We start from the raw sequence: 21,809 nt of genomic DNA, 5'->3' as shown, positions 1-21,809 counted from the left end.
CAGGAAAGATCTTCCAGAATTCACAGTATCCCTCTTCAAATACTATAAAAAGAACGTTCAAGTGAACAAAGGATAAGAGAGTTTAACAGAGAATTTTAGTTCAATGGCTTAACTAAAAAAGAGCCAACCAACCAACCTTCTTTTTCTACTCTTGCAAAGGACAACAAAAGTGAACCTGAGAACTTCTAAATCTTTTTTTAAAAGGGAGGAAGGGTGGAAGAGGAGAGGGCCACAACTGTTGCTAAGATAATACTATAACACAAGAAGTCAAGGATTCTATCAAATTTTAAAAATCTCTAAATGTATTACAGAGAACCACATTACTGGAAATATAAATGCATAGGGATATAAACTATTTGGTAGTAAAAAGACTTTGCTATATAAACATGTAGGATGTCACTTTAATCTCTTGATGAGAATAACAGTACAGAGAACAATCTCCAGTTTGCCCTTTAGTCTGGAATTCCTGAACACTCAGCATGCCGTTGGTGTTGCCCTGAACTAACAGCTTTGGAACCCAGAAGACCCCACTGCTGTCATTTTGTAAAGGATCAAGAATCACACTCCTAGAGGACACCATCCACCCCCCCCCCCCACACACACACATACACATGGTTTGTGTTTGTGTGCCTTGAGATACAAATAACTGTAATTTGCATAATTAAGTCCACAATCAAGTCTGAATACTGAAATCTAGCTAGAAAAAGTAGCAGCAAAGGCAACCTAAGCTAGTTTGTTAGAAAAGCAAGAGGAAGATTTCTAAAACACTTCAGTTCAAGTGGGGAATCCCTGGTGACTCAGTGATAAAGAATCTGCCTGCAATGCAGGAGATATGGGTTTGATCCCTGGGTTGGCAAGATCCCCTGGAGAAGGAAATGGCAACCCAACCCACTCCAGTATTCTTGGTCTGGGAAATTCCTCAGACAGAGGAGCCTGGTGGGCTATGGTCCATGCGGTTGCAAAGAGTTGGACACGATTGAAGCAACTGATGACATGCATGCAAGTCCCACCAGCTGTGGATGTTTTGCTGTTGTTCCTTGAAAAAGAAGAATCTATATCTTCCTGGCCCAGAGACAGAACGTTTCTCTTCTCCATTGTCAGGTGGATTCTTTACCACTGAGCCACCTGGGAAGCCATAATAAACATGTCCATTCAAGAAAAATGCCATGTTTGTTAAGGTTTTTTTGGAGCAATTCCCAAGTTACTTTAAACTTTGTACGTTATTCAAGGACAGAGTGCATATTGGTTAGGATGTGTTCTTCACTGATATATCTCCAAAGAGTTTTTCATGGAGGCTATCAACTTCTGAACATCTTCTATCCTGCCACTATTATTCAAAGAAGTCATGATACCTCCCACAGACCCATGCCCTTTCAAGGAGATTATATTGAATTCAAGAGCTTTATCAAGAAATCTTTTATTCTAAAGCAGCATCTCCATTAGCATTGCCAATGCAGAGTGAAATATTCGTCTTGCTTCTGTTCTGGGTTTCACTAGATATACCCAGAATCCTTCAGAATTATCAATAATATGATAAATCATTAGTGATTTGATGGAACTAAGCTTCATGGCTGCTTTGCCACTGTTATTCTTTTTTTTTTTTTTGGTGGGGGTGACTTCCTTGACCAGAGGTCAAACCCGCACCCTTGTAGTGGAAACGTGGTGTCTTAACCACTGGGTCACCAGGGAAGTCCTTTGCCACTGTTATTCTTTTTCTTATGCCACTGTTATTCTTGATCTACTCCAAGACCAAGTTGATGCTGTAGAAGCAAGGTAGGGAGCTGTTTTGTTGTTTCAGGCCTATACTTTGTATTCCACAATGGAAGGGCACTCTCTGAGGGCAAACCCCAGCAGGATATCTTGAAATATCACCACTGTGACCCCTACAGAGCCAGCATTCTTCTGGGCACCATCAAAAATCACACCAAACTTTTAAACATCAAACTGGTTTATATGGGAAATTTGAGTGAGCGAGTGAAATCGCACAGTCATGTCAGACTATTTGTGACCCCATGGACTGTAGCCTACCAGGCTCCTCTGTCCATGGGATTTTCCAGGCAATAGTACTGGAGTGGATTGCCATTTCCTTCTCCAGGGGATCTTCCTGACCCAGGGATCAAACCCGGGTCTCCCACATTGTAGACAGATGCTTTACCGTCTGAGCCACCAGGGAAGCTTTGGGAAATTTGAGGACATGCCAAAAAGCAGCCACTGCTCCTTTGACATCAGGAATAAAGTAAAATTCTGCTCTGGGCCTGGTCTCATTTGTGCAGTAATACATGCAGAAGGTGACCTGATTGAGGTTCCATGGTCTTGGATTCAGAATTTTCCTGTAACTTCTAAGTTTAGAATAGATGACATTCACAGTTCCCAAACTTCAAGGCTTCTGGGGCCTTAGCTGACCAAGCTCTCGTCATCAAATGGCTGGCACACCTTCCTACTTTCAGGTCAATCAGGTTTAAGGGGATAGCATGGAACTGGCTTGGTTCCATGGTGGCTCAGAAGTTAAAGCGTCTGCCTCCAATGTGGGAGACCCCAGTTCGATCCCTGAGTTCGATCCCTGGGTCAAGAAGATTCCCTGGAGAAGGAAATGGCAACCCACTCCAGTATTCTTGCCTGGAGAATCCCATGGTCGGAGGAGCCTGGTAGGCTATAGTCCATGGGGTCGCAAAGAGTCGGACACAACTGAGTGACTTCACTCACTTATGGAACTGGCTCAACCAACTCTCCTCTTTGCACAAAAATCATTGTCTGGAATGGCTAACAATTTCTGCACAAGATTCTATATGTTATTAATAATCTTAGCTAAAGCTGATAGTCTGTAGCTCATTTCAAGAACATGAATGCCAGCTCCTTTGTGGCCTAATAATTCTTTCTATATCTCTAACAACACAGAGCTCAGTAGCTTGGTGGCCTCAGCTGAAATTGACCACCTACCTCCAGGTGTCTTCAGGTAGCAGCATGGGTGGAGTTGGCCAAAGAGGATCTATCAGTGGGCAGTGAGCATCTCTCTTCTATTTCCTTTTGGCCAGAGGTTTCCCTGCTGGGCAAGTGAGAGTTGGACTATAAAGAAAGCTGAGCACCGAAAAATTGATGCTTTTAAACTTTGGTGTTGGAAAAGACTCTGGAGAGTCCCTTGGACTGCAAGGAGATCCAACCAGTCAATCCTAAAGGAAATCAGTCCTGAACATGCATTGGAAGGACTGATGCTGAAGCTGAAACTCCAATACTTTGGCCACCTGATGCGAAGATCCGACTCATTTGAAAAGACCCTGATGCTGGGAAAGATTGAAGGCAGGAGAAGGGGACAACAGAGGATGAGATGGTTAGATGGCATCCCTGATGTGATGGACATGAATTTGTGTAGACTTCGGGAGTTGGTGATGAATAGGGAAGCCTGGCATGCTGCAGTTCATGGGGCTGCAAAGAGTCGGACATGACTGAGCGACTGAACTGAACTGAACTGAACTTCCCTGCTGGGAGTTAACTCCACTAGCATTTCAGACTGAATCATCCAGCGCTTCGGTGACTGTTAGGGAAGGCAGATCCACTGCCTGTGAGGTGTAGTATTTTATCAAAGTCTGAAAGTGAAAGAGAAAGCCAGAAACTCAGGGCACATTGATAGTTGCTCTGTATGTTCAGTGGCAGCCTTGAGATAGGGCCTGGCACTCTCCTAGAAAATGACTGACTTATGCCCAAAATGGCATCGCTGTGAAGGCCCAAGTGACACTGGTTGCAGTAGTGGCAGCTGAGGTGGAACAGGAAGCTCTCACCCATACTTTGTGGCTCTCCTCCCTGAAATTGGGCTTCCCTGGTAGCTCAGAGGTTAAAGTGTCTGCCTGCAATGCAGGAGGCCTGGGTTCGATCCCTGGGTTGGGAAGATCCCCTGGAGAAGGAAATGGCAACCCACTCAAGTATTATTGCCTGAAGAATCCCTTGGAAGGAGGAGCCTGGTAGGCTACAGTCCACGGTGGTCGCAAAGAGTCGGACATGACAGAGCCACTTCACTTTCACTTTCCCTGAAATTAGCAATGCTGCCTGTACAAGAAAAACTCCTTAATGCAACAACACGGATGGACTTGGAGAAATTATGCTTAGTGGAATAAGACAGACAGAGAAAGACAAATACTGTGTGATATCACTAACACGTGGAATCTAAAAAATACAACAAACTAGTGAACATAATAAAACAGAAGTAGACTCATACAGCACAAATTAAGTGGTTAGGAGTAGGAAGAGAGAAAGGGGGAGAGGCAAGACTGGGGTAGTGGATTAAGAGGTACCAACTACTATGTGTAAAATAAATAGGCTACTGGGATATATACTATACACACAGAGAATACAGCAAATATTTTATAATAACTATAGAGTTTTAGTATAACTAAAAATTGTTAACTATGTTATACACCTGCAACTTATATAATATTGTACATCAACTATGTCTCAATTAAAAAAAATTTAAAATCTCTTCATTTGATGGGCTGTATATATTAGCAAGTGATCAGCTAATTAATTTAAGGAAAATTAATTTTTAAAAAAGTCACGAATGGGACTTCCCTGGTGATCAAGTAGCTAAGACTCTGCACTCCCAAGGCAGGGGGCCTGGGTTCAATACCTGGTCAGGGAACTAGATTTCCCAACTAAGAGTTTCACATGACTGAACTAAAGATCCTATGTGCAGCAACTAAGATCTGGTGCAGCCAAATAAACAACTAAAAATAAATATAAAAAATAAAATGAGAAAGTTGTGAAAAATCTCTCGGGATGGAAGGGAAGGCTGGGGAATGAGGTATGTAAACAGAAATCAGGCAGTTCTAGAATATTGAGAGCAGAAACCACCCAAGGTTCTACTGATGCTGCTGGAAAAATATTATAATTTTACCTTGTTTCCATTATTTCGTTCAAGGTACAAATTCCCAGGACAAAGTGCATTGTTGGGCAAGCCTGGGTCAAATGCTTATACTTTTGGGTGATAAGGCATCTCAAATGACCAAGATTTCTATCTCATGAAGTCTATATACAACTGGGAGAGAATAAGTCTAAAAAGAAACCTGGGTACTATTAGAAAAGAAAAACTGATGCTGTATTATTTAACAAAATTCACCTTTATGGCTGTTCAGCATCAAAAACAATTTTATTCCCATATATATACCTTCAAAAATACTCCTGCCTAATAGAATGCAGCTATTCCTCATTAAGTAAAAAAAATTCTCACTCCTTCTTCAGGAGATAATTCATCTCATGACTTACTGCATCAAAATCTATGTCAAGGATGTCTAAGTGAAATAAATTTTTGCTCTAGCTCCAGCTCAGCTGTCTTAGATCAAGTCCCTGGAAGCAGAGCCCAACCCAGGGATTCTTGCACCAGGGATTTGCTGGGGAATTGCTCTCACATAAAGGGAGTGAGGGCAGCAGGATTAGGCAGGGAATCAGTCAAGTCATGATGTGGTCTCAGTCTGATTCCACAGAGTTCTGGCTTCCCTGGTGGCTCAGAGATTAAAGCATCTGCCTGGAATGCTGGAGGAGACCCGGGTTCAATCCCTGGGTAGGGAAGATCCCCTAGAGAAGGAAATGGCAACCCACTCCAGTACTCTTGCCTGGAGAATCCCATGGAGGGAGGAGCCTGGTAAGCTACAGTCCATGGGGTTGCAAAGAGTCGGACACGACTGAGTGACTTCACTTCACTTCTAAAGTCCAAACTGTACACAGATTTGGTGCCTGTTTGAAACACAGGTATGAATAAATGATCTCGATTTAAAAAGTCACATGATCTTACTGAATAAAGGCTCTAACCCAGCTGGGGCCACCTCCACCTGGAACATATGTAGGTAAGGTCTACTTTTAAGAGATTTCTAGAGGTCTCAAATTCCCTTTTACCCTCTTCCTTGGTAAGTCTGAATTCCCATTGACTTTAGAAGAAACACATAAACTTGCCAAGTAAAAGTAGGTTGATCTCTTCCAGTTTAAAATGATCTAATTCAAGGTAGATAATTATTCAGTTCAAGATCTGACCTTTAAGGCTGTTTGCACTAAAAGCTCTTGACCTCCACCTTTCCAAGACTTTTTGAGGTCTGATTGCAGGTTTAGGTTTTCTGCTAATGAAAGTGAAGGGCCTTGTCTGGTGTTTTGGCATCTACTCTCCCTATGGTTACCACTGAATAACCAAACCTAGTGTAACTGGTAGTCTGGTTTCTCCAGCACTCAGCTCAGTGGTTTTCCTTGACCAACTTGATCTCATTTGGGTTTCACTGGTATTGACAACCCTTTGAGATTCTGCTCTGTCTCCATCCAGTCCCCGGTTGTCTAGTATATGGCTCCCGCTATGCAGTAACTGTCCCCTTTCATCATGGTGGCCCTATGGAAAGCCCCTTAGCACTTAACTGGTGTTCCTCTCATGCCACATAGGAAGCAAAGGGAATTCTGAGGAGAGAACAAGAGAGAAATCTCAGGTTCTCTCTGCCAAACGTGATATGCCTTCATTCTGCTGTGCTTTACTAGTTTATGTGGTCATAGGAACACTTAGCAGGGTTCCAGATAGAAGCCAGTCTTGTGTTTGGCTTCTTACTTAACCTATCTGAAATTTCTGCTCTCACTTGCCCGGCCCCAGGCTAGGGAGGTCTTGGAGGAACCTAGCTGGCACTTTCTACTGTTTCTGCCAAATCTGCCTCATTACTATCAAAATCAGTCATCCTCCTTTGGTCTGAGAAGCAGGTATTATATACTTTCCCTCCCTACTATATATACCCTTTCTTAGGTAAACAAGGCGGCCCTTCCTTTCCAATGAAGCCTGTCTTTAATGGTAGCAAGACTTCAGGGTAAAAAGGAGCAAAGGGAATAAGATATCCCAAAGGGGAAAATGGAGAATTCCCTGGTAGCCCAGTGGTTAGGACTCTGAGCTTCCAATGCATAAGCATGCAGGTTTAGTCCCTTGTCAGGAAACTAAGAGCCTGCCTGAATGCCTATGAAAAAAAAAAAAAACACACACACACCAAAAAAACAATGGGAGGTGGGGGAGGTGTAGAGGGAAACTTTTGAAAAGCGTGAGGTTTTGGTGACCAAACCTTTATTCCTAATTACAGGTTCTTGGGTTATAGGCTTGAGTTTGGGGAAGCAGGGAGAAATAGCGGGGAGAGGTATAGAGAGGAAGGTTAGGAAATTCTTACTGGTTCTGGACAGTGAGGTTGAAAATAGAAAGCTGAGGTCATAGGGTAGCTAGTATATCATTTTACCCCAACCCTGTTGCTTATCCATGTTGTTCAGTTAGCAAACAGGGAAGCCCAACCCCACAAAATGTTTGCATTTTACATTTTCCAATGTGTACTTGCACATTCTACCACATTGATTCAGATTAGCTCCCCGTTCTAAATATAGACAAACGTATACATGTCCGGACTTTAATTTTCCAGGCATCCTCTCACAAGTCAAATGACTGGAAGTACTGAGGTCTGGGCTTGGGTAAATGATGTTAACCTGTGTATACAATGCCCCATTTTTAAAATCTAAGGATCAGAGGGCGTAATTTTATTCAACACACTGTGATTGCCCTAGTTTGATGGTTTAAGCAACATGCTTGTTAATGTATATACATTCATGTGCATGAACAGATGTTGGTTTCTGCTCCTTAAACACATACAGTACTATGAAGCTTCTTGCTCCATTACCTTTACTGCTGTCATTATTGGTCTCTCCAAATATATTTGCTAACCACTGCCTCTTCAGGAGCTACAATATAAACCTCAGGAATTAAATATTTGATAAATGAGTAAAAAGATACAGAAATTTATGGTTTGCTTGAACTTGTTATGCAGATTCCTGGCACCTCTCTACAGAACAGGTGGTTCAGTAGAGCTCTGCTGCTGCTAAGTCGCTTCAGTCATGTCAGACTCTGTGCGACCCCAGAAACAGCAGCCCACCAGGCTCCTCCGTCTCTGGGATTCCCGACAAGAACACTGGAATGAGCTGGGTTGCCATTTCAGTAGAGCTCTAGTGTGATCCAAAAATTTTCATGTTTAACAAGCACTGTTGATTTCAATGGTGGTCCTAGAATAGTTTGAGACATTGCAAAATTGCTTCCTAAGGGTTCAGTGCCTCCGTTAACAAGTTAGGCTGGGACTTTCTTGGCAGTCCAGTGGTTAACACTCTGGGCTTCCACTGCAGGGGATGAATTCATATCCCTTGTTGGGAACTACAATCCTGGCTAGTGTGTGGCACAGCCAAAAAAAAAAAGCCAGGTCAGTTTCACTTCAAATTTGCCAACAATGGGCAAACCTTGATAATTAAAATATAGCATTTAAGGCTACTTTAATTTACACTCAAAACATCAAGACTGAATCTCCCTTTATGTGGAGTAGTAATTCCCTTCAGAGTACCAACAATGTATTTTACATTTTAAGACACTCATTGATACGGTTAAGAGAAAAACTCCGATTTTCCTAAAAGATTCTGTGTATTCCAGTGGTTAGACTTAAGAGTAACTGCTGGTTCATTCAAAAAAATTTAAAGTACTGTGCACAGACTCATTTAAAGTACTGTGCACAGACTCATTGTGCAAACTATTAACATTTGAATAGCAGGTAAAAACTTTAAATTCCCTTTCTCACTTCTGAAAAAATTTTGGTGCAATCTGGTTTACAACATTGTTGTTGGCATATTGATAATTTACAAAATTAAGCTAAAACCACTTTTGGAAACTACGTTTTATAAGTTCAATGCATCAGCCTATACAACTCGTTTAATGTTCCATTTTATTCAGTGCCTCTTCAAGCTTGAAAAATTTCTCAAAACTGCCAGCTCACGTTCAAACACTATTTATTAGTTAAGAATGGAAATGACAAAGGCCTCTCCCCCCAAAGTTATATCCCAGATTTACCCTCAAGATATCCTTCAACCTACTTTTTAGTAGGTTGTGTTCAAAGTCTGACTTTTCAAAGGCAAAAACAGGAACAGTCACCAGTCTATTTATATAATTAATTTCTGAATGACAAGTGAAAACTGAAAGCCTGTATTCTATCCAGATACTTTCCTCCAATAGGAACTACAATTTGACTAAAATATCATTACTGATAATCTTTCTCCAGAGGAAGGGCTCATTTCAACATGAATAAGTTACACTACCCTCAGCAACCCAAGCTTACTCATGCTTAAAATACAGAAGCGGAAAGCTAACCAACACCCAGGTGGCAACTCAGACTAATCTCATCTTTGAGGAAACCTCATCACAGGTAGCTTTAAGTAATGATACCACTGTCGCTTAACACTCATCCCCCTCACCCGGCCTTGAACTAAGGGGGCTATCACTAAAATATTAAACACCTTCGTGTGTACTACTCACACTATTTCAGAAAATTCTGCTCACTTCAGCCTATCATGTTTTCTCGAAACTTAGAATTGCATCCATGAATTACTTCCCACATAATTGCTACATTGTTCTCAGGCTTTCTAGACAAATTCGAAGTTAACTGGTAGTACTTGATTTATGAGCCAAGAACCAGGGGACAAAAAAAAATTCTAACAAACCAGAGCTATTTTAAAGATAGAAACCTAAGAAATCTGCAAGCATATCACAGGTAATATGAGAACAGGAAGACTTGTAAAATTGGTATGACTCAGCTCTATGCTCAACTCTTTAAAATTAGGAGCCCATCTACTGTTTTAACTTACCACCCCCATGAAATCTGATTTATAAATGCTAGAAAAACACTTCACACAAAAAATACATAATTTAAGATTATTGTATTTCCTTACAAGAGGAACGTTTTAACAAATTTTACAGGTGTCAATCAACCCTTGTTCAAAATTGGGCACACATCAAATCTAGCATTATGGGAGTTTTATTTGGAAGTGAACTTTTAACTATTAATACAAATGCCAAGAGATACTACACAAAACATCCACAGGAATTTTTTTCATCTTTTTTTTTTGAATTGTTCACAAACAGTTCCTACATAATCCAACATACAACAGAGAAATGGTACATCTTTTTCTTTCAATTTGCATACAATGGAAAAACAAGTATATATATATATATTTTACAAAGTTTAACTAATAGACACTACCAAGCTGACAGTTTAAGTCTATATGTGAGAAATCATCTAATAAAAAATAATCAGAATTTATTTAGCATCAGTCACTTCCATAACCAAGTATTATTCTGATTGATAAAACTTGTCATTAAGCTTCTGGTATAAACTTATACCACTATTCCATCGGTTGTGTTGCTCCCCACCTTGGTTCTTCAGAATCACGAACAGAAAATTGTTGCAAAGTAGGGGCAAGCATTTGCAAAAACAAACAAAAATCCCCAGCTTATTATAAGCATGAATGTGTGGTGGAATTTCCTCCCAAGCAATGGACTTCAAATCATTAAGAATCACCAGAACTGAGTATTGTCAAGATATTTTGCCTAAGTCCAAGAAGAGATGCCATTTATTTATATCCAACAGAGGACTGAAAATTAAACTTAGTGTTCCGTTCGGGGGTAGGTTGGAGGGAATTCAGCCATTTGAAAAATGACCATCTTAAAAAAAATGACCACCAAAAATAGGTTCACTAAATTTATTTTAAAAATCATAAAACGTTTCTTACAAAAGAGCGTTACATTCTGCACACTGCTCTGAATAGATGCCAGGGACATATGGACTACTGTTACTTTTCCTCCCTGTCCCACCACCCCAAATGTTACAGTGACCACAAAGCAAAGTGTTCACAATAATTACATGGGGGGACTTCTTTAAACCACCAACAATGAACAAAAATTAAAATTCACTCACTCTGCTGCTGTTTCAAAATTTCAATGTTAGTTTTTGCACACCCTCCCCCACCCCCACCCTGTTTGTAAGGAACTAAAACATTACATCTGGTGAACAGCAAAGATTTCACTACACCTCAAATGCAGAACACCTATGAAGCAGAGGAATGTTGGCTTTTTAAACAGAAGCAGATAAAAAAAAAAAGATGCAGGACTCCTTCAGTTCTTCACTAGTCTTAGAAAAACTTTCCAGAATACTGCTTCACACTATAAAAAAGAAAAAATATCTTGCATTAGAATCCTTCAACATCTGCATACTGCTTCACACTATAAAAGAAAAGAAAAAAAAGTACGAATTAGAATTTTTGTTCGTAACATCTTAGTCAATCTTAACATTAAGACAATTTCAATGCTAAATTAAAATGATAAACATGTCCATTACACAATTAGAGATAAGAACTAAAACATTAGTAATTACAAATTAGAGCAATGTAAAATCCAAGAAAAAAGATTAATAGTAAATCAGACATTAGTAGAGCAGAATTGTTAATATATGGTAGAAAAGACAAAGAAATGCCAGTTAAGGTGTGAATTGCTGCATTTTACAGCACCAATCATTTGTCCTGTAGAGGCATGGCCTGTGCCATATGGCAGACTGTGATTTGTTGTCGATTCAGTTATCTAAAAACAACAAAATCACTAGTCTTCCACACAGAACTAGACCAACATCCACTGAATCTTCTACATTTTCTACAGGCTCTGTATAATTTGTAACAAGTGGTTTTGGCAGCAGTTTTCACCAGAAAAATGAGAAGTTTGCTTGGTTAAGGCTTCTTCCAGTAAGATTAGTATCGAATGTCTTCATGTTTTAGCAAGAAGGCAGAAGAAAATTAAAGCAAAGCTATTAGAATGTTTAGAAGTTAGGTCCCCAAAAGGTTGAGACACCATGGCTTTTAAAAGAAAAATTAGCTGAGAAAGAGAAGCTTTTTAAGGTTTTAGTATGTGTAGGCTAATAACATAAAGCTAAACAAACTGACCTGTTCTGCAGCAAATACTGTGCATTCTGTATCTGGTCCTGTGTTCCTGTAATGGTAATGATCCGATCTTCGGATCCTTCTAAAGGCTCATCAATTTTGATCGAAGCTCCTGACTCATGACGGATTTGTTTAATCCGCTGACCACCTTTGCCAATAATAGATCCAGCCAACTGCAAAGATTTTTAAAAGCAAGTGTTTATGATATACTTAAAAAAAAAATATCCTGTATGTTCAGTGACCATCAAGAACATTCTCGTACAACTTATTGACTATACTTTGTTATTTAATTCCCTCCAACCAGTCAGTTTGAATTACAACCTATTTACATCACCCACTGACATTTCCTTTAAAAAATGAACCAGGGGCTCTAACCCCTGATAATTGCTTTTAATAGCACTGAACACTTTTTGACAAGGCTTAAACTGGAGAACACTTCACTGAAGTCCTTGAAACACAATTTTAATCCTAGAAGGGAATACTTTTGTTAAAACCTTCGTTAAGCCAGAAAACTCATAAAAATGACTCAGTAAATGTCTTTTATAGTATTAAAAATACTTACATCTTTGGGAATAGTTACTTGTGTAGTAATAATAGGTCCACCAAGATCACCATATGAGCCACGACCCCCTGCATAGGAATAATCTGATTTAAATAATGAGTATTAAGTTCATATACAAAGCATGAAATAATGTTTGATTTCAGAAAGAAGAAAACTTACCATATCCAGAGCCACCCTAAAAAGAGAACAGACAAAAACAGAAAATTACTTTGCCTTCCAAACTTTAGGTAATTAAACACATTCCTAAAAACCCCCCAGTTATTATTAGTAACCAAAGCCCTCCCATATATTCCCTAGTAAGCCAATTTCAGAAAACAATCTTCAGGGGAAGAAACCATTCACGTACACAGCGTTCCAAAAAACAAAAATGTTATATGGGGGAAAAAATATTTAATTGGTGAGTAAACAAGCACTTTAAGATTATTACTAACATAAACACCCGTGATACTCAACCTGTGGTTCATAAGCCATCTGCCACTCTGATGGGCTCCATGTATCTATTGCAGAATCCCAGGTTTCATCAGCACTGAAACCAACCTGTGTTAAAGAGAGAAAACTATTAACATGAACCTGCACAGTATTTGTCAGAGCCACCATTTTTATACATCAATTTCTACTTCTGTATGTAAGTTTTCAGTAATCATGTATTTTGGGGGCAAACAAAGATGGAACAAGTCCTAACATCCCAGCAAACAAACAGAAACAATGATTTAAGTGACTAACAGAGTCTATCTGTAAGACAAGTTCTTCAGTTAACACATTCAATAAAATGTTAGCTATCTGACTTTTAAACCCTTTAGCTCTCATAAAATACATCAACGAAGTATCAAAGTTCTTACCATGCCATCATAACGGTCTCCAGGTCTTCCTCTTCTGTCATAGGCCATTAGATCTCTGCAAGCATAATAATTGTAATCTCAGCTGGTCACGTATTTGAAACGAAAACCTACCCCCTTCTATCTGTTAAGTGCTGCTTCTTATATATCAATGTGTGGATGAAAGAAACTTACCCTCCTCTAGGTGGTGGTGGTGGTGGAAGAGGAAGATTCCGAGCTCTACTACCTCCCCGGCCACCTCGTCCGGGAGGGGGTGGAGGAGGTCCTCGACGAGGGCTCATATCATCATAATCTCTTCTGGAGGGAGGCATGGGACGCCCACCCCGACCAGGTGGCATTCTGTCAAAACCACCTCTTCCCCGCATGGGAAATCCCACAGGACGTCCACGGCGGTCATCAAACATCATTGTAAAACCACCATAATCATAGGTTTCATCATAAAAATTGGGATCATAAGGCTGAGCGCGTCCTTTGATGGGAGACTGAAAGAAAAACACAGCAACTTTATAGACTGAGGGAAAAAAACCTTAGTTCACAGTAACAATTTTTTTAACAGAAACCTTCAAGCACTTTGTATTTCTCTCGCGAGATACTTGTGGTTAAGGACAGGGACAGGAACATATGCAAACATAATAAATAGAATTTTAAAAAATGCGTTTCTGGTGAGTTTGAAATAAAAAAATTGGGAGTTTTACTGCTCGTGAGGCAACAGTTTAATTTTACCCTTAGCGTTAACAGACCACAAATTCCTTTCAATTTCACAATGGGGATTAGGAAGAAGTTACTACCCAGAGGGGATCACTATCTAGTACTGTAGAAGAACCATAAAAACTGCATGATCAAAAGTTATTAAAAAAAAAAAAACCTCACCAACAGTCAAAAGATAATTGTACAGATTATCTCAAAGTATTTCTAAATTAAATTGATGGGAAAGCAGAGTGATAGAAAATTGTTAGGGGAAAGTAATTTATCTTTGCCTTCTGAAATTACTTTTGAATAAGATATCTGTTTTGTGAAATTAAATGTAAACAAAAGTGTTCTGAAGGTACCTCTGATATAAGATCAAGGATGATCTTTATGCACTCTACCACCCTATCAGGTTTTCCTCCGATAAGAACGACTCTGTCAGTAGATTGAGGACAACATTCCTGGAAAAGCTTGATTGTTGTCTGAGTGTTCTGCAATAGGTTTACAAAATAATCAGCATTAATCAATCAGAAAAAAATGAAATGCACTAAAGAAAAAAAAAAAAGTTCTAGGCTTAGACAGATTTAATTTATATTTTAGTAAAATTTCCCCCCAATGTAAAAACCTTGTTAGTAAGGGTTGGGCTTTGCAATACACTTTTGGCAAATAACTTGTCTAGTATGGCCAAGCCATTCTGCTATATTTTAATTAGCAAACTAGGTAATCTTAGGGGGAGGAAGCGCAAAAGAAGAAATGAGAAAAGCCTACCAAATCCTTATAAACAACTATTTTCCAATAATTCAGCAGAAGAAAGCACTGGCTTTACCTCTCGAAGTTCTTTGATTTTAGCACCTTTGACTCCAATAATTCCTCCTGCCAGACTCTGATGAATCAACAGTCTCAACTCGCAGTCAAAGTCGCTTCCTTTATAGTGTTGGTACTGTGGAGGGAGTTACAGAATTTCAGTTCCAAATCAAAGATTCCCCAATACACACTTATCTGCTATAAGCATACCAATATACTGTTGCAGTGAGCAACCTGAATTTATATTTCAATAACTTTACCAGTTATGTGCTATTATCCTCAATAGCCAGGCCCAAAAAGGACATTCTGCACCACCTTAAAAAACTATTTTATTTTCAGGTCCTGCAACACCATACCCACACTGCAGCCATTTAGCATGTCGCTGTTACCACAAAATTATTATTAACATTCAAATAACACCATAATAAAAATGACTGCAAAGCACTTTGCAAATGTATTTAATTCCCACTGCAGCATGGAGCAGGGTCAACAGTGAGTTGTAAGACCATTCATTTATCATCTTTTTAAGCCTTTTTCTATAGAGACGGGAAAAGTACACTATGTTGAAAATAAAATCGATCCTATGGGCCAGGCTCCATACTTCAGTGGGGTTCAATGGCACTATGACATACATTTAAGCATTCCACAGCATCAGATTCGAGCGGGAGCTGGCTGGTTGCAGTGGGTGATGGCAACTGCAGGCCCTGAAAGTAGAAAAATAAGAGTAATAGGTTAAGTGTCTAGTGTGATCAGGCTATTGTCGCATATATTGGTAAAGCTACTACAACATATTTCATGACTATCATTAAATAACAAGAAATTGCTCATCTACACTAATAATGAACATACAATGCTTTTCTCTGTACACCTAGCAAACATTACACAGAATTTAAAAATACTCAAACTAGATCAAACATAGTCCTTTCCAACATAGTCTCAGTCAGTAGTCTAACTCAAAACCTCTTCTAAAAATAAAGCCCATAATATACATGCTAAACTCCATGAACGTGCACGACCACACGTAGTTCCTTCCTATCTACTCCAGAATGGCTAGACTACAGTTTTAAACAAGTAATGTGGGATGTAAAACAATCCTGCACTTTAAGCAGCAGAGTGTAACACATTGCTGCTAAAAAACTATTATAACCAGTGTCTTTCCACCTCCCCCGTTTTGCCCCATTAAATATATTAAGCACCCCCCCATTGCGAAATACATTTAAAAAATGAGCCTACCTCTTCCAAGGTAGGGATGATTTTCTTCAGAATTTCTCCAATCGTTTCAATATCAGCACTGATACTCAATATGCTGTCAAACACCACAAATACCAGATAGTACAAAAAAAGGTGGAAAAGAAAAATGAGTTTTGTGGTCATCACCAGTAGTCAAACTTTTACAGAGATGAACATACAATTATTTAATAGTCCCCATTTAAAGTAGCCTATTTATACATTTTTCACATGCATTTTGTTTTATGCCCAATACAAACATGGTAACAATATTAGGAGACTTGCAGAGAGACAGAGAGAATGGGCTCTTGGAAGGGCTCAGATTAAGTGGGCAATAAATTGACCAGAACTGAAGCAGAGTTGAATATTTATGTTCCCCGCCACCACTAAGTTAATTAAGGATACCCTCGCTGTTACATTGGAAAAACTGGCACACCTTCTCTCAGGCAAAGTAGGGGAATATGCAAGTGGTAAACATTGTATTTGGAGTAAGGTTATGGATACCAGTTAGAAATTAGATCACTAATGGGCTCTGCAAGAAAACAAATACAAATGCAAGACAAAAACAAAGACAACACAAATGAGAAGTGAAGGAAAGTGAACCAGAGTTAGCATTTCATCAGAAAAAATTATGAACAGGCAATGTTGGGAAGCAAGGTGGGCCACAAAGACAGAGCGAGAGACTGTTTCGGTAACAATTTGATTTACAATGCAGCAAATATGCAACACTTGAAGCTGTGCTCCTTCCATTGAAATAAAATTAGTGGATCGTTTGGGTGGGCAACTCACGGTAAAAGTTCAGTGACAAAAAGACTTAATGGGGAAAATAAGACAGAAACTTGAAAAACAATACACCGTCTAAAGGGGATACTATTTAATTATATAAAAGGCAGGTAATAAAATACATTTCTCTCTTTCTAATCAGGCAGTGAGGCATAAACTGTTGGGACATACCGCTCGGGGCCACTGCTGTCTGGGACTGAAACACTGGCATTGTACTGCATTGGTCATTGGCGTTCGTGGATGTTGGCATTGGGCATGGGCATTCAATCAGAAGTTGTCAAGTATGGTACCCGTTTGGCAACGAGCACATTTTTGGGCATAGCCAACCAGGGTTTTCACATGGGCGTTCAGGGGCGGATGGGCCAACGTCATGGTGGGCAACGCAGGGGTAAGTCGATCCAGTACATGGGCAACGGAGATATATGGCCAAAAAAACAAGGAGAGGGAAAAGGGGGAAAAGCAATAAATTTTAATTTAATACAAACTATACTCATACTCTCAATTAATGAAACAAGCTTAAGTTGTTCTGAAGACTAACACAATAATGGACTTCTCTATATCTGACTGTGGCTTAACATTTAAGGACCTTTAATGATGGTACTTTAAAAAACAAACGATGTTTCAGTAGCAGGCTGGCTCATGAGGGTAGACACAAAACCTGTCATGACTTGAATTCTTGAGGAAATGGGGAAATTATTAACCCAGATAATTATACAGAACATCTGGATTAAGAGGAAAGAGGTTTATAAAAGACAAAAATTCCCACACCACCAAAAATCCTAACTTAAATGACTAGTTTGGTTTCTTGGAGGTTTAAAATGCATTCCTAGATCCTAACAGGCAAGTTTGTAAAATTTAAAATTTTAAGTTCAGTTTACAGTAATCAAGAGGAACATACAAAGATCTGCGACCAAGAGAGAAATGAAATACTATCAAATAAGTTTTCAACACAAAGTTCTTATTTGCCTCAACTTCAGCAAGGAAACATCAAGAGTGTGTAAAATGAGAAAAAAAATTAAGAAATTTGGTGTAGCCAAGTCCTATAAATATGCTCACTTCTGGTGATACCAACATTTAATGTGTCTAATCACAAGAGTCAACCCACTATAAAATATGAAGACACAAATTATCAGCATTGACAGACGGTCTCCCAGTTATAAAATTAAGTGCCTACTCTATTCTTTATCCATATCTAAATCATGCAACCTCAATTTCTTTGTGCTCCATGTGTAAACTGTTCAAGAACAGATGGGCAAATTGGGGGGAAAAAAGGGGAATAAAAATATGGAGTTTAATCAGCCACCTGCAACGGTTTTCATACTACTGTACTTGATTCACACATGGGAAATGGTGCAATTAAAGGGTTTTATACTGTTATTTATAATTAAGATGTTATCTTGAATAATTTGGTGTAAAGTTATTAGAAAGTGAGGAGGTTTAATACAGACCCCCCCCCCCAACTCAATCTGGGCTTTGTTAGGAATGGCAAATCTTTAGAATTATCTATGTATTCAATTATTATAAAAGGCTTGTATCTAGGCTATTAAATGATTTCTATGATGCAAATCTTTAAATTTCTAAAAACACATAAACTGAAGCTGCCTGTGTAGTAGTTTAAACTCTTTAATACTTACGTCTGTACGGAGAGCCTTAATATTCTTGCCTCCTTTTCCAATCACTGCCCCAGCATTCTGAAGAAGATAAAAAGGTATCTAAGTGTGTCTTCTTAACCTTTTAGTCAAAAACAAACACCACACAAGTCTAGTGTATCTAACCTCTTGTTTGGTTATAGCGATGGAAATCTATTTGTGGATATTAAAACCACAAGTTTTAAACGAAGACCAAGAGTCTATGTTACATGCTCTGGAGACTAAATACCTAAACAGAGCTTTGAAATATTCAGGATGCCAGAAATATACTGAGTGTAAATCTTAAGCACTGGCACCAAATTTACAATACCCTTTTGCAAGTCAATTAACTTAAATTCTAGCAGATACTTTCACATTTTTAGCTATATTATCAGTTAAATAAGCTGCCAATCAGGATGTTATCTAATGAACCCACAATGAAATAGAAAATACTATCTTTAAGGCATTAATGCAATAAGGACCATCCGCACCCATCTCCTAATTAGGCTTGTAGTTCACTGTGTTGAGGGCTTTCATTTTAATCATTCGCAAAATAATTATCATGGCCTAAAAAGTCTAAGTCTGTTTAGAAAGAGCCAATTATTTTACATTCTGTAGCCTTCTGAAGGCTTCCCAGAAGCTCAAACATTTTCTTAATTTCTACTTTGAGTAAGAACCAATTTCAAGAATAAATTCTATACCTTGCTCTGAAGCAGAATGCGTAATTCAACCATCTCATCAGTGTTTCTAGATCTTTTAAAAGCTTGTTCCTCTTCCATATCTTCAGCAGGGCGTTTACCTAAAAATTAACAGTTTAGGTTTCAGAGAGCACCAGCATCTTCAAGAAAGGGTACCTTTAATCACATTTTAGTTTTAACCTATAGATTTAACATTTAAGTCCATTCCCTTTGAAGGGATTAGTTGTTAAAGCTTGTTAAAAAAAGGCACTCAATCTTCAACTTTTATATCAAAATATTGTGACAGCACATCAAAGGATTAGAAATTTCTAAATCCAAGAAAAAAAACTTGTATTTACTGGCTTTCTTTTAATCGGTTTCCTCACCTACAAAAATGACAGTTACTTCTAGTTCAAAAAAGTAACAAGGATCTCAGGGGAAAAAATGATGAAATTAACAAAACAAGAAATTGTTAAAATGTTTTCTCACCAAATTCGCCATTGGTTTCGGTGTTGGGAAAGGTTTCCTCTGGCTGTTCAGTTTCCATTTTCTTGTATTCAAGGGACACACCAATCTGTTAAAAAATGGAGAGGCTAGTACACTTGGTTTCTTGGAAAGCAGGCTGTGCAGGGTACTAAATATTAAAGACAAAGGAAAGAAATGACTATTTCCAGAACGTACCAGTTATTAAATATATCCTTCCAGGGCAGAACTGAAGTGTTCTGGGCGGGACCAACTGACACCCTAGTGCTGTAGTAGCCTACGAAAACCAACACAAATCAGTTTTGCTTTTTTGGTTATTACCGAATACTAATGACTACAGATTTTAACACAAAAGAGCCATTTCTAAAACTTGTTTTCGGATCTTTAATTTCCAAAGGGCCGCCCTAAAACAATCCAGAAGACCTATCTGATTTTTCTGTAAAAGCAAAAACACCGTAATTTTGGACCAAGTTCCACCATAATGTTTTACGTAAATACACAGAAACCAGACGCATAAGGCATTTAAGCCTCCGAGTAATGAGTCTCGAGTAATGCTCCCGAAAGTATACATTTATAAAGAGACACAAATTATTTTTACAACTGGATTCTAAACTTCTGGGTTTCTTCCCACCGGTGACTTGAAAACTCTACCTGAAATATAAAGGCAAATTCAAGCCATACCCAACCGTCTGGCCAATCTACTGGAGCGATAAACAGGCAAACCTGAAACAGGAGTACACCCAAACTGCCTGTACTACTCGACTAACAGAACCCTTGAACACCAATAACATCACTAGCGGGATATTTCAAATTACGTTAAAAGCGGTATAACCTGACACTTTCTTTCAGCACCACCAGACCGGTGATAAGACTGTGAACAGCCTTTTAGCTCCTCTCTCCTGACTGGCAGAAGGCGACAAGCGGCTCCCGTTATGAAAGAAATGCTCACAGTCATGGCAGTATTTACGCCTTCCACTCTTCACAGTAACTGAAACGCCAACCCGGCCCCAAACTCAAAATACTGAGGTGCTACGGAAGATTTAGATGAAGGGGTTTGACAACAAATAGCAGGCTGTTTATAACGATAAACCCAGTATCCTCCAAGTGCTTTAGTCTCCAGACCCCAAAAATTGCTAAGTATATGCGCGACCGGCCAAAGGCAAACATGCCCTCTTCCCCTCAACGCCCGAAACCGGGATCGGCAACCGCCAAGCAACAGGAGTTGAGAATGCTCCCGAGGCGAGAGCACCAGCGCCGCACCTCTCCTCAGCCCGATCCGACAGGAAATGGCGGCCCGCGTAATGGCGACTACGTGCTACTAGGCGGAGCCGAGCGCGGACCCCCTCCCCCACCCACCACGCGGTCCCGAGACCTCGTCCCCCGCACCCTCCCCCCACCGCGGGAGACAAAGCAACGAAGGCAGCCCCGACCCTTCCCGCCCGCCCGTTCCAGACCCAGGCCCGGAGCGCCCAAGTGCGGCGGGCCCCACACAAAGAGAGCGGCGGCGTTCTCTACCGCCCTCCGGCTCCCTCTCCTTCCCACACAAGGCCTAGTTCCCAACACAACAAAACTCATCCCACCGGCACAAGCCTAGCGACTCTCCTAAGCCTCTAGTACCACAACGCGGACTGCAGATATACGCTCAGGGAAATGGCGGAGGTGGGGGGAGGGGAAACCCGGCAACGTTCCCTCCCAGAACCCGCCAACCACCACCAAGCCCCCAAACGCCTTCCCTCAAGTGGAGAAAGTACTCTCCGGCCCTCACCCCCACGCGCCTTCGCCCAGCCCCATTCCTCACCCGGCAAGGGTACCGTCCCTATGCCGCCGCGCCTCCTCAGCCGGTCACAGCTAGACAGAGAACAAGCGTAGGCCCCCACTGCCCTCCCCCGCCTCCACGCACTCTCCTACCCCGCCGCCGGGCCCGATTGGCTCCACCGGCTACAGCGGTGGCGCGAGAGCGAAGCGATTGGCCCAAGGCCGCATCAATCAAGGCGCCGGAGGAGGCGACAACCCCGCCCCCCGCCGGCGCCTCCCTTCAGGCTGTAAGGCCGCTAAGGGCCTGAGAAAAATCAGACTTCGAAAAAGTCAACGCAACCTTTAGGGAGGCCAAAGCCCGGCCCGAACCCGCAATGCCCAAGCCCCAATAACTCTAATTACCTATAGGCCGCAAATAAGCGGGAAGTAGGCAAGACGTCGAGGTCGGTGCAGCAGAGAAACAGAGGATAATGGCGTCTGCAGTGCTTTCGCCTGAAGCGCCCTCCTCCTTTCTCGTTCGCGCACTCACTGGCTGGGGGGGGAGGGGTGAGGCTCTCGCGAGAACTAAAGGCTGTCCCGTTCTCGC

At 40.4% G+C, this 21,809-nt stretch overlaps 1 protein-coding gene and 1 pseudogene across 14 annotated transcripts; both read right to left on the bottom strand.

The window, feature by feature from the left end:
• Nucleotides 1-1,260: 1,260 nt before the first annotated feature.
• On the bottom strand, nt 1,261-1,992 carry LOC101115688 (phosphoserine aminotransferase-like; annotated as a pseudogene).
• A 7,723-nt stretch (nt 1,993-9,715) lies between these two features.
• Nucleotides 9,716-21,753, bottom strand: HNRNPK (heterogeneous nuclear ribonucleoprotein K). 14 transcript variants are annotated; one of them, XM_027964266.3, is made up of 17 exons: nt 21,626-21,753; nt 19,667-19,745; nt 19,475-19,559; nt 19,010-19,107; nt 18,315-18,371; nt 16,852-16,895; nt 15,904-15,976; nt 15,303-15,374; nt 14,693-14,806; nt 14,229-14,357; nt 13,354-13,661; nt 13,183-13,237; nt 12,797-12,880; nt 12,503-12,518; nt 12,344-12,426; nt 11,785-11,954; nt 9,716-11,014 (listed from the first exon to the last, which is right to left on the bottom strand). In XM_027964266.3, the coding sequence occupies exons 3-17, from the start codon at nt 19,530-19,532 to the stop codon at nt 10,984-10,986; spliced, it is 1,392 nt and encodes a 463-aa protein (XP_027820067.1). In that variant the 5' UTR covers nt 19,533-19,559; nt 19,667-19,745; nt 21,626-21,753; the 3' UTR covers nt 9,716-10,983. The 14 variants fall into 14 exon arrangements, 5 of the variants coding, with proteins under 5 accessions (XP_027820067.1, XP_060265097.1, XP_060265098.1 ...); XR_009599164.1 differs by having other exon boundaries at nt 9,716-11,074; nt 12,503-12,880; XR_009599156.1 differs by lacking the exon at nt 12,503-12,518 and having other exon boundaries at nt 9,716-11,074; nt 12,783-12,880.
• Nucleotides 21,754-21,809: the final 56 nt, after the last annotated feature.

This window comes from Ovis aries, chromosome 2, assembly GCF_016772045.2.
Source record: "Ovis aries strain OAR_USU_Benz2616 breed Rambouillet chromosome 2, ARS-UI_Ramb_v3.0, whole genome shotgun sequence".
NCBI classification, from domain to species: domain Eukaryota; kingdom Metazoa; phylum Chordata; class Mammalia; order Artiodactyla; family Bovidae; genus Ovis; species Ovis aries.
This window is presented reverse-complemented; position numbering and strand designations above follow the sequence as displayed.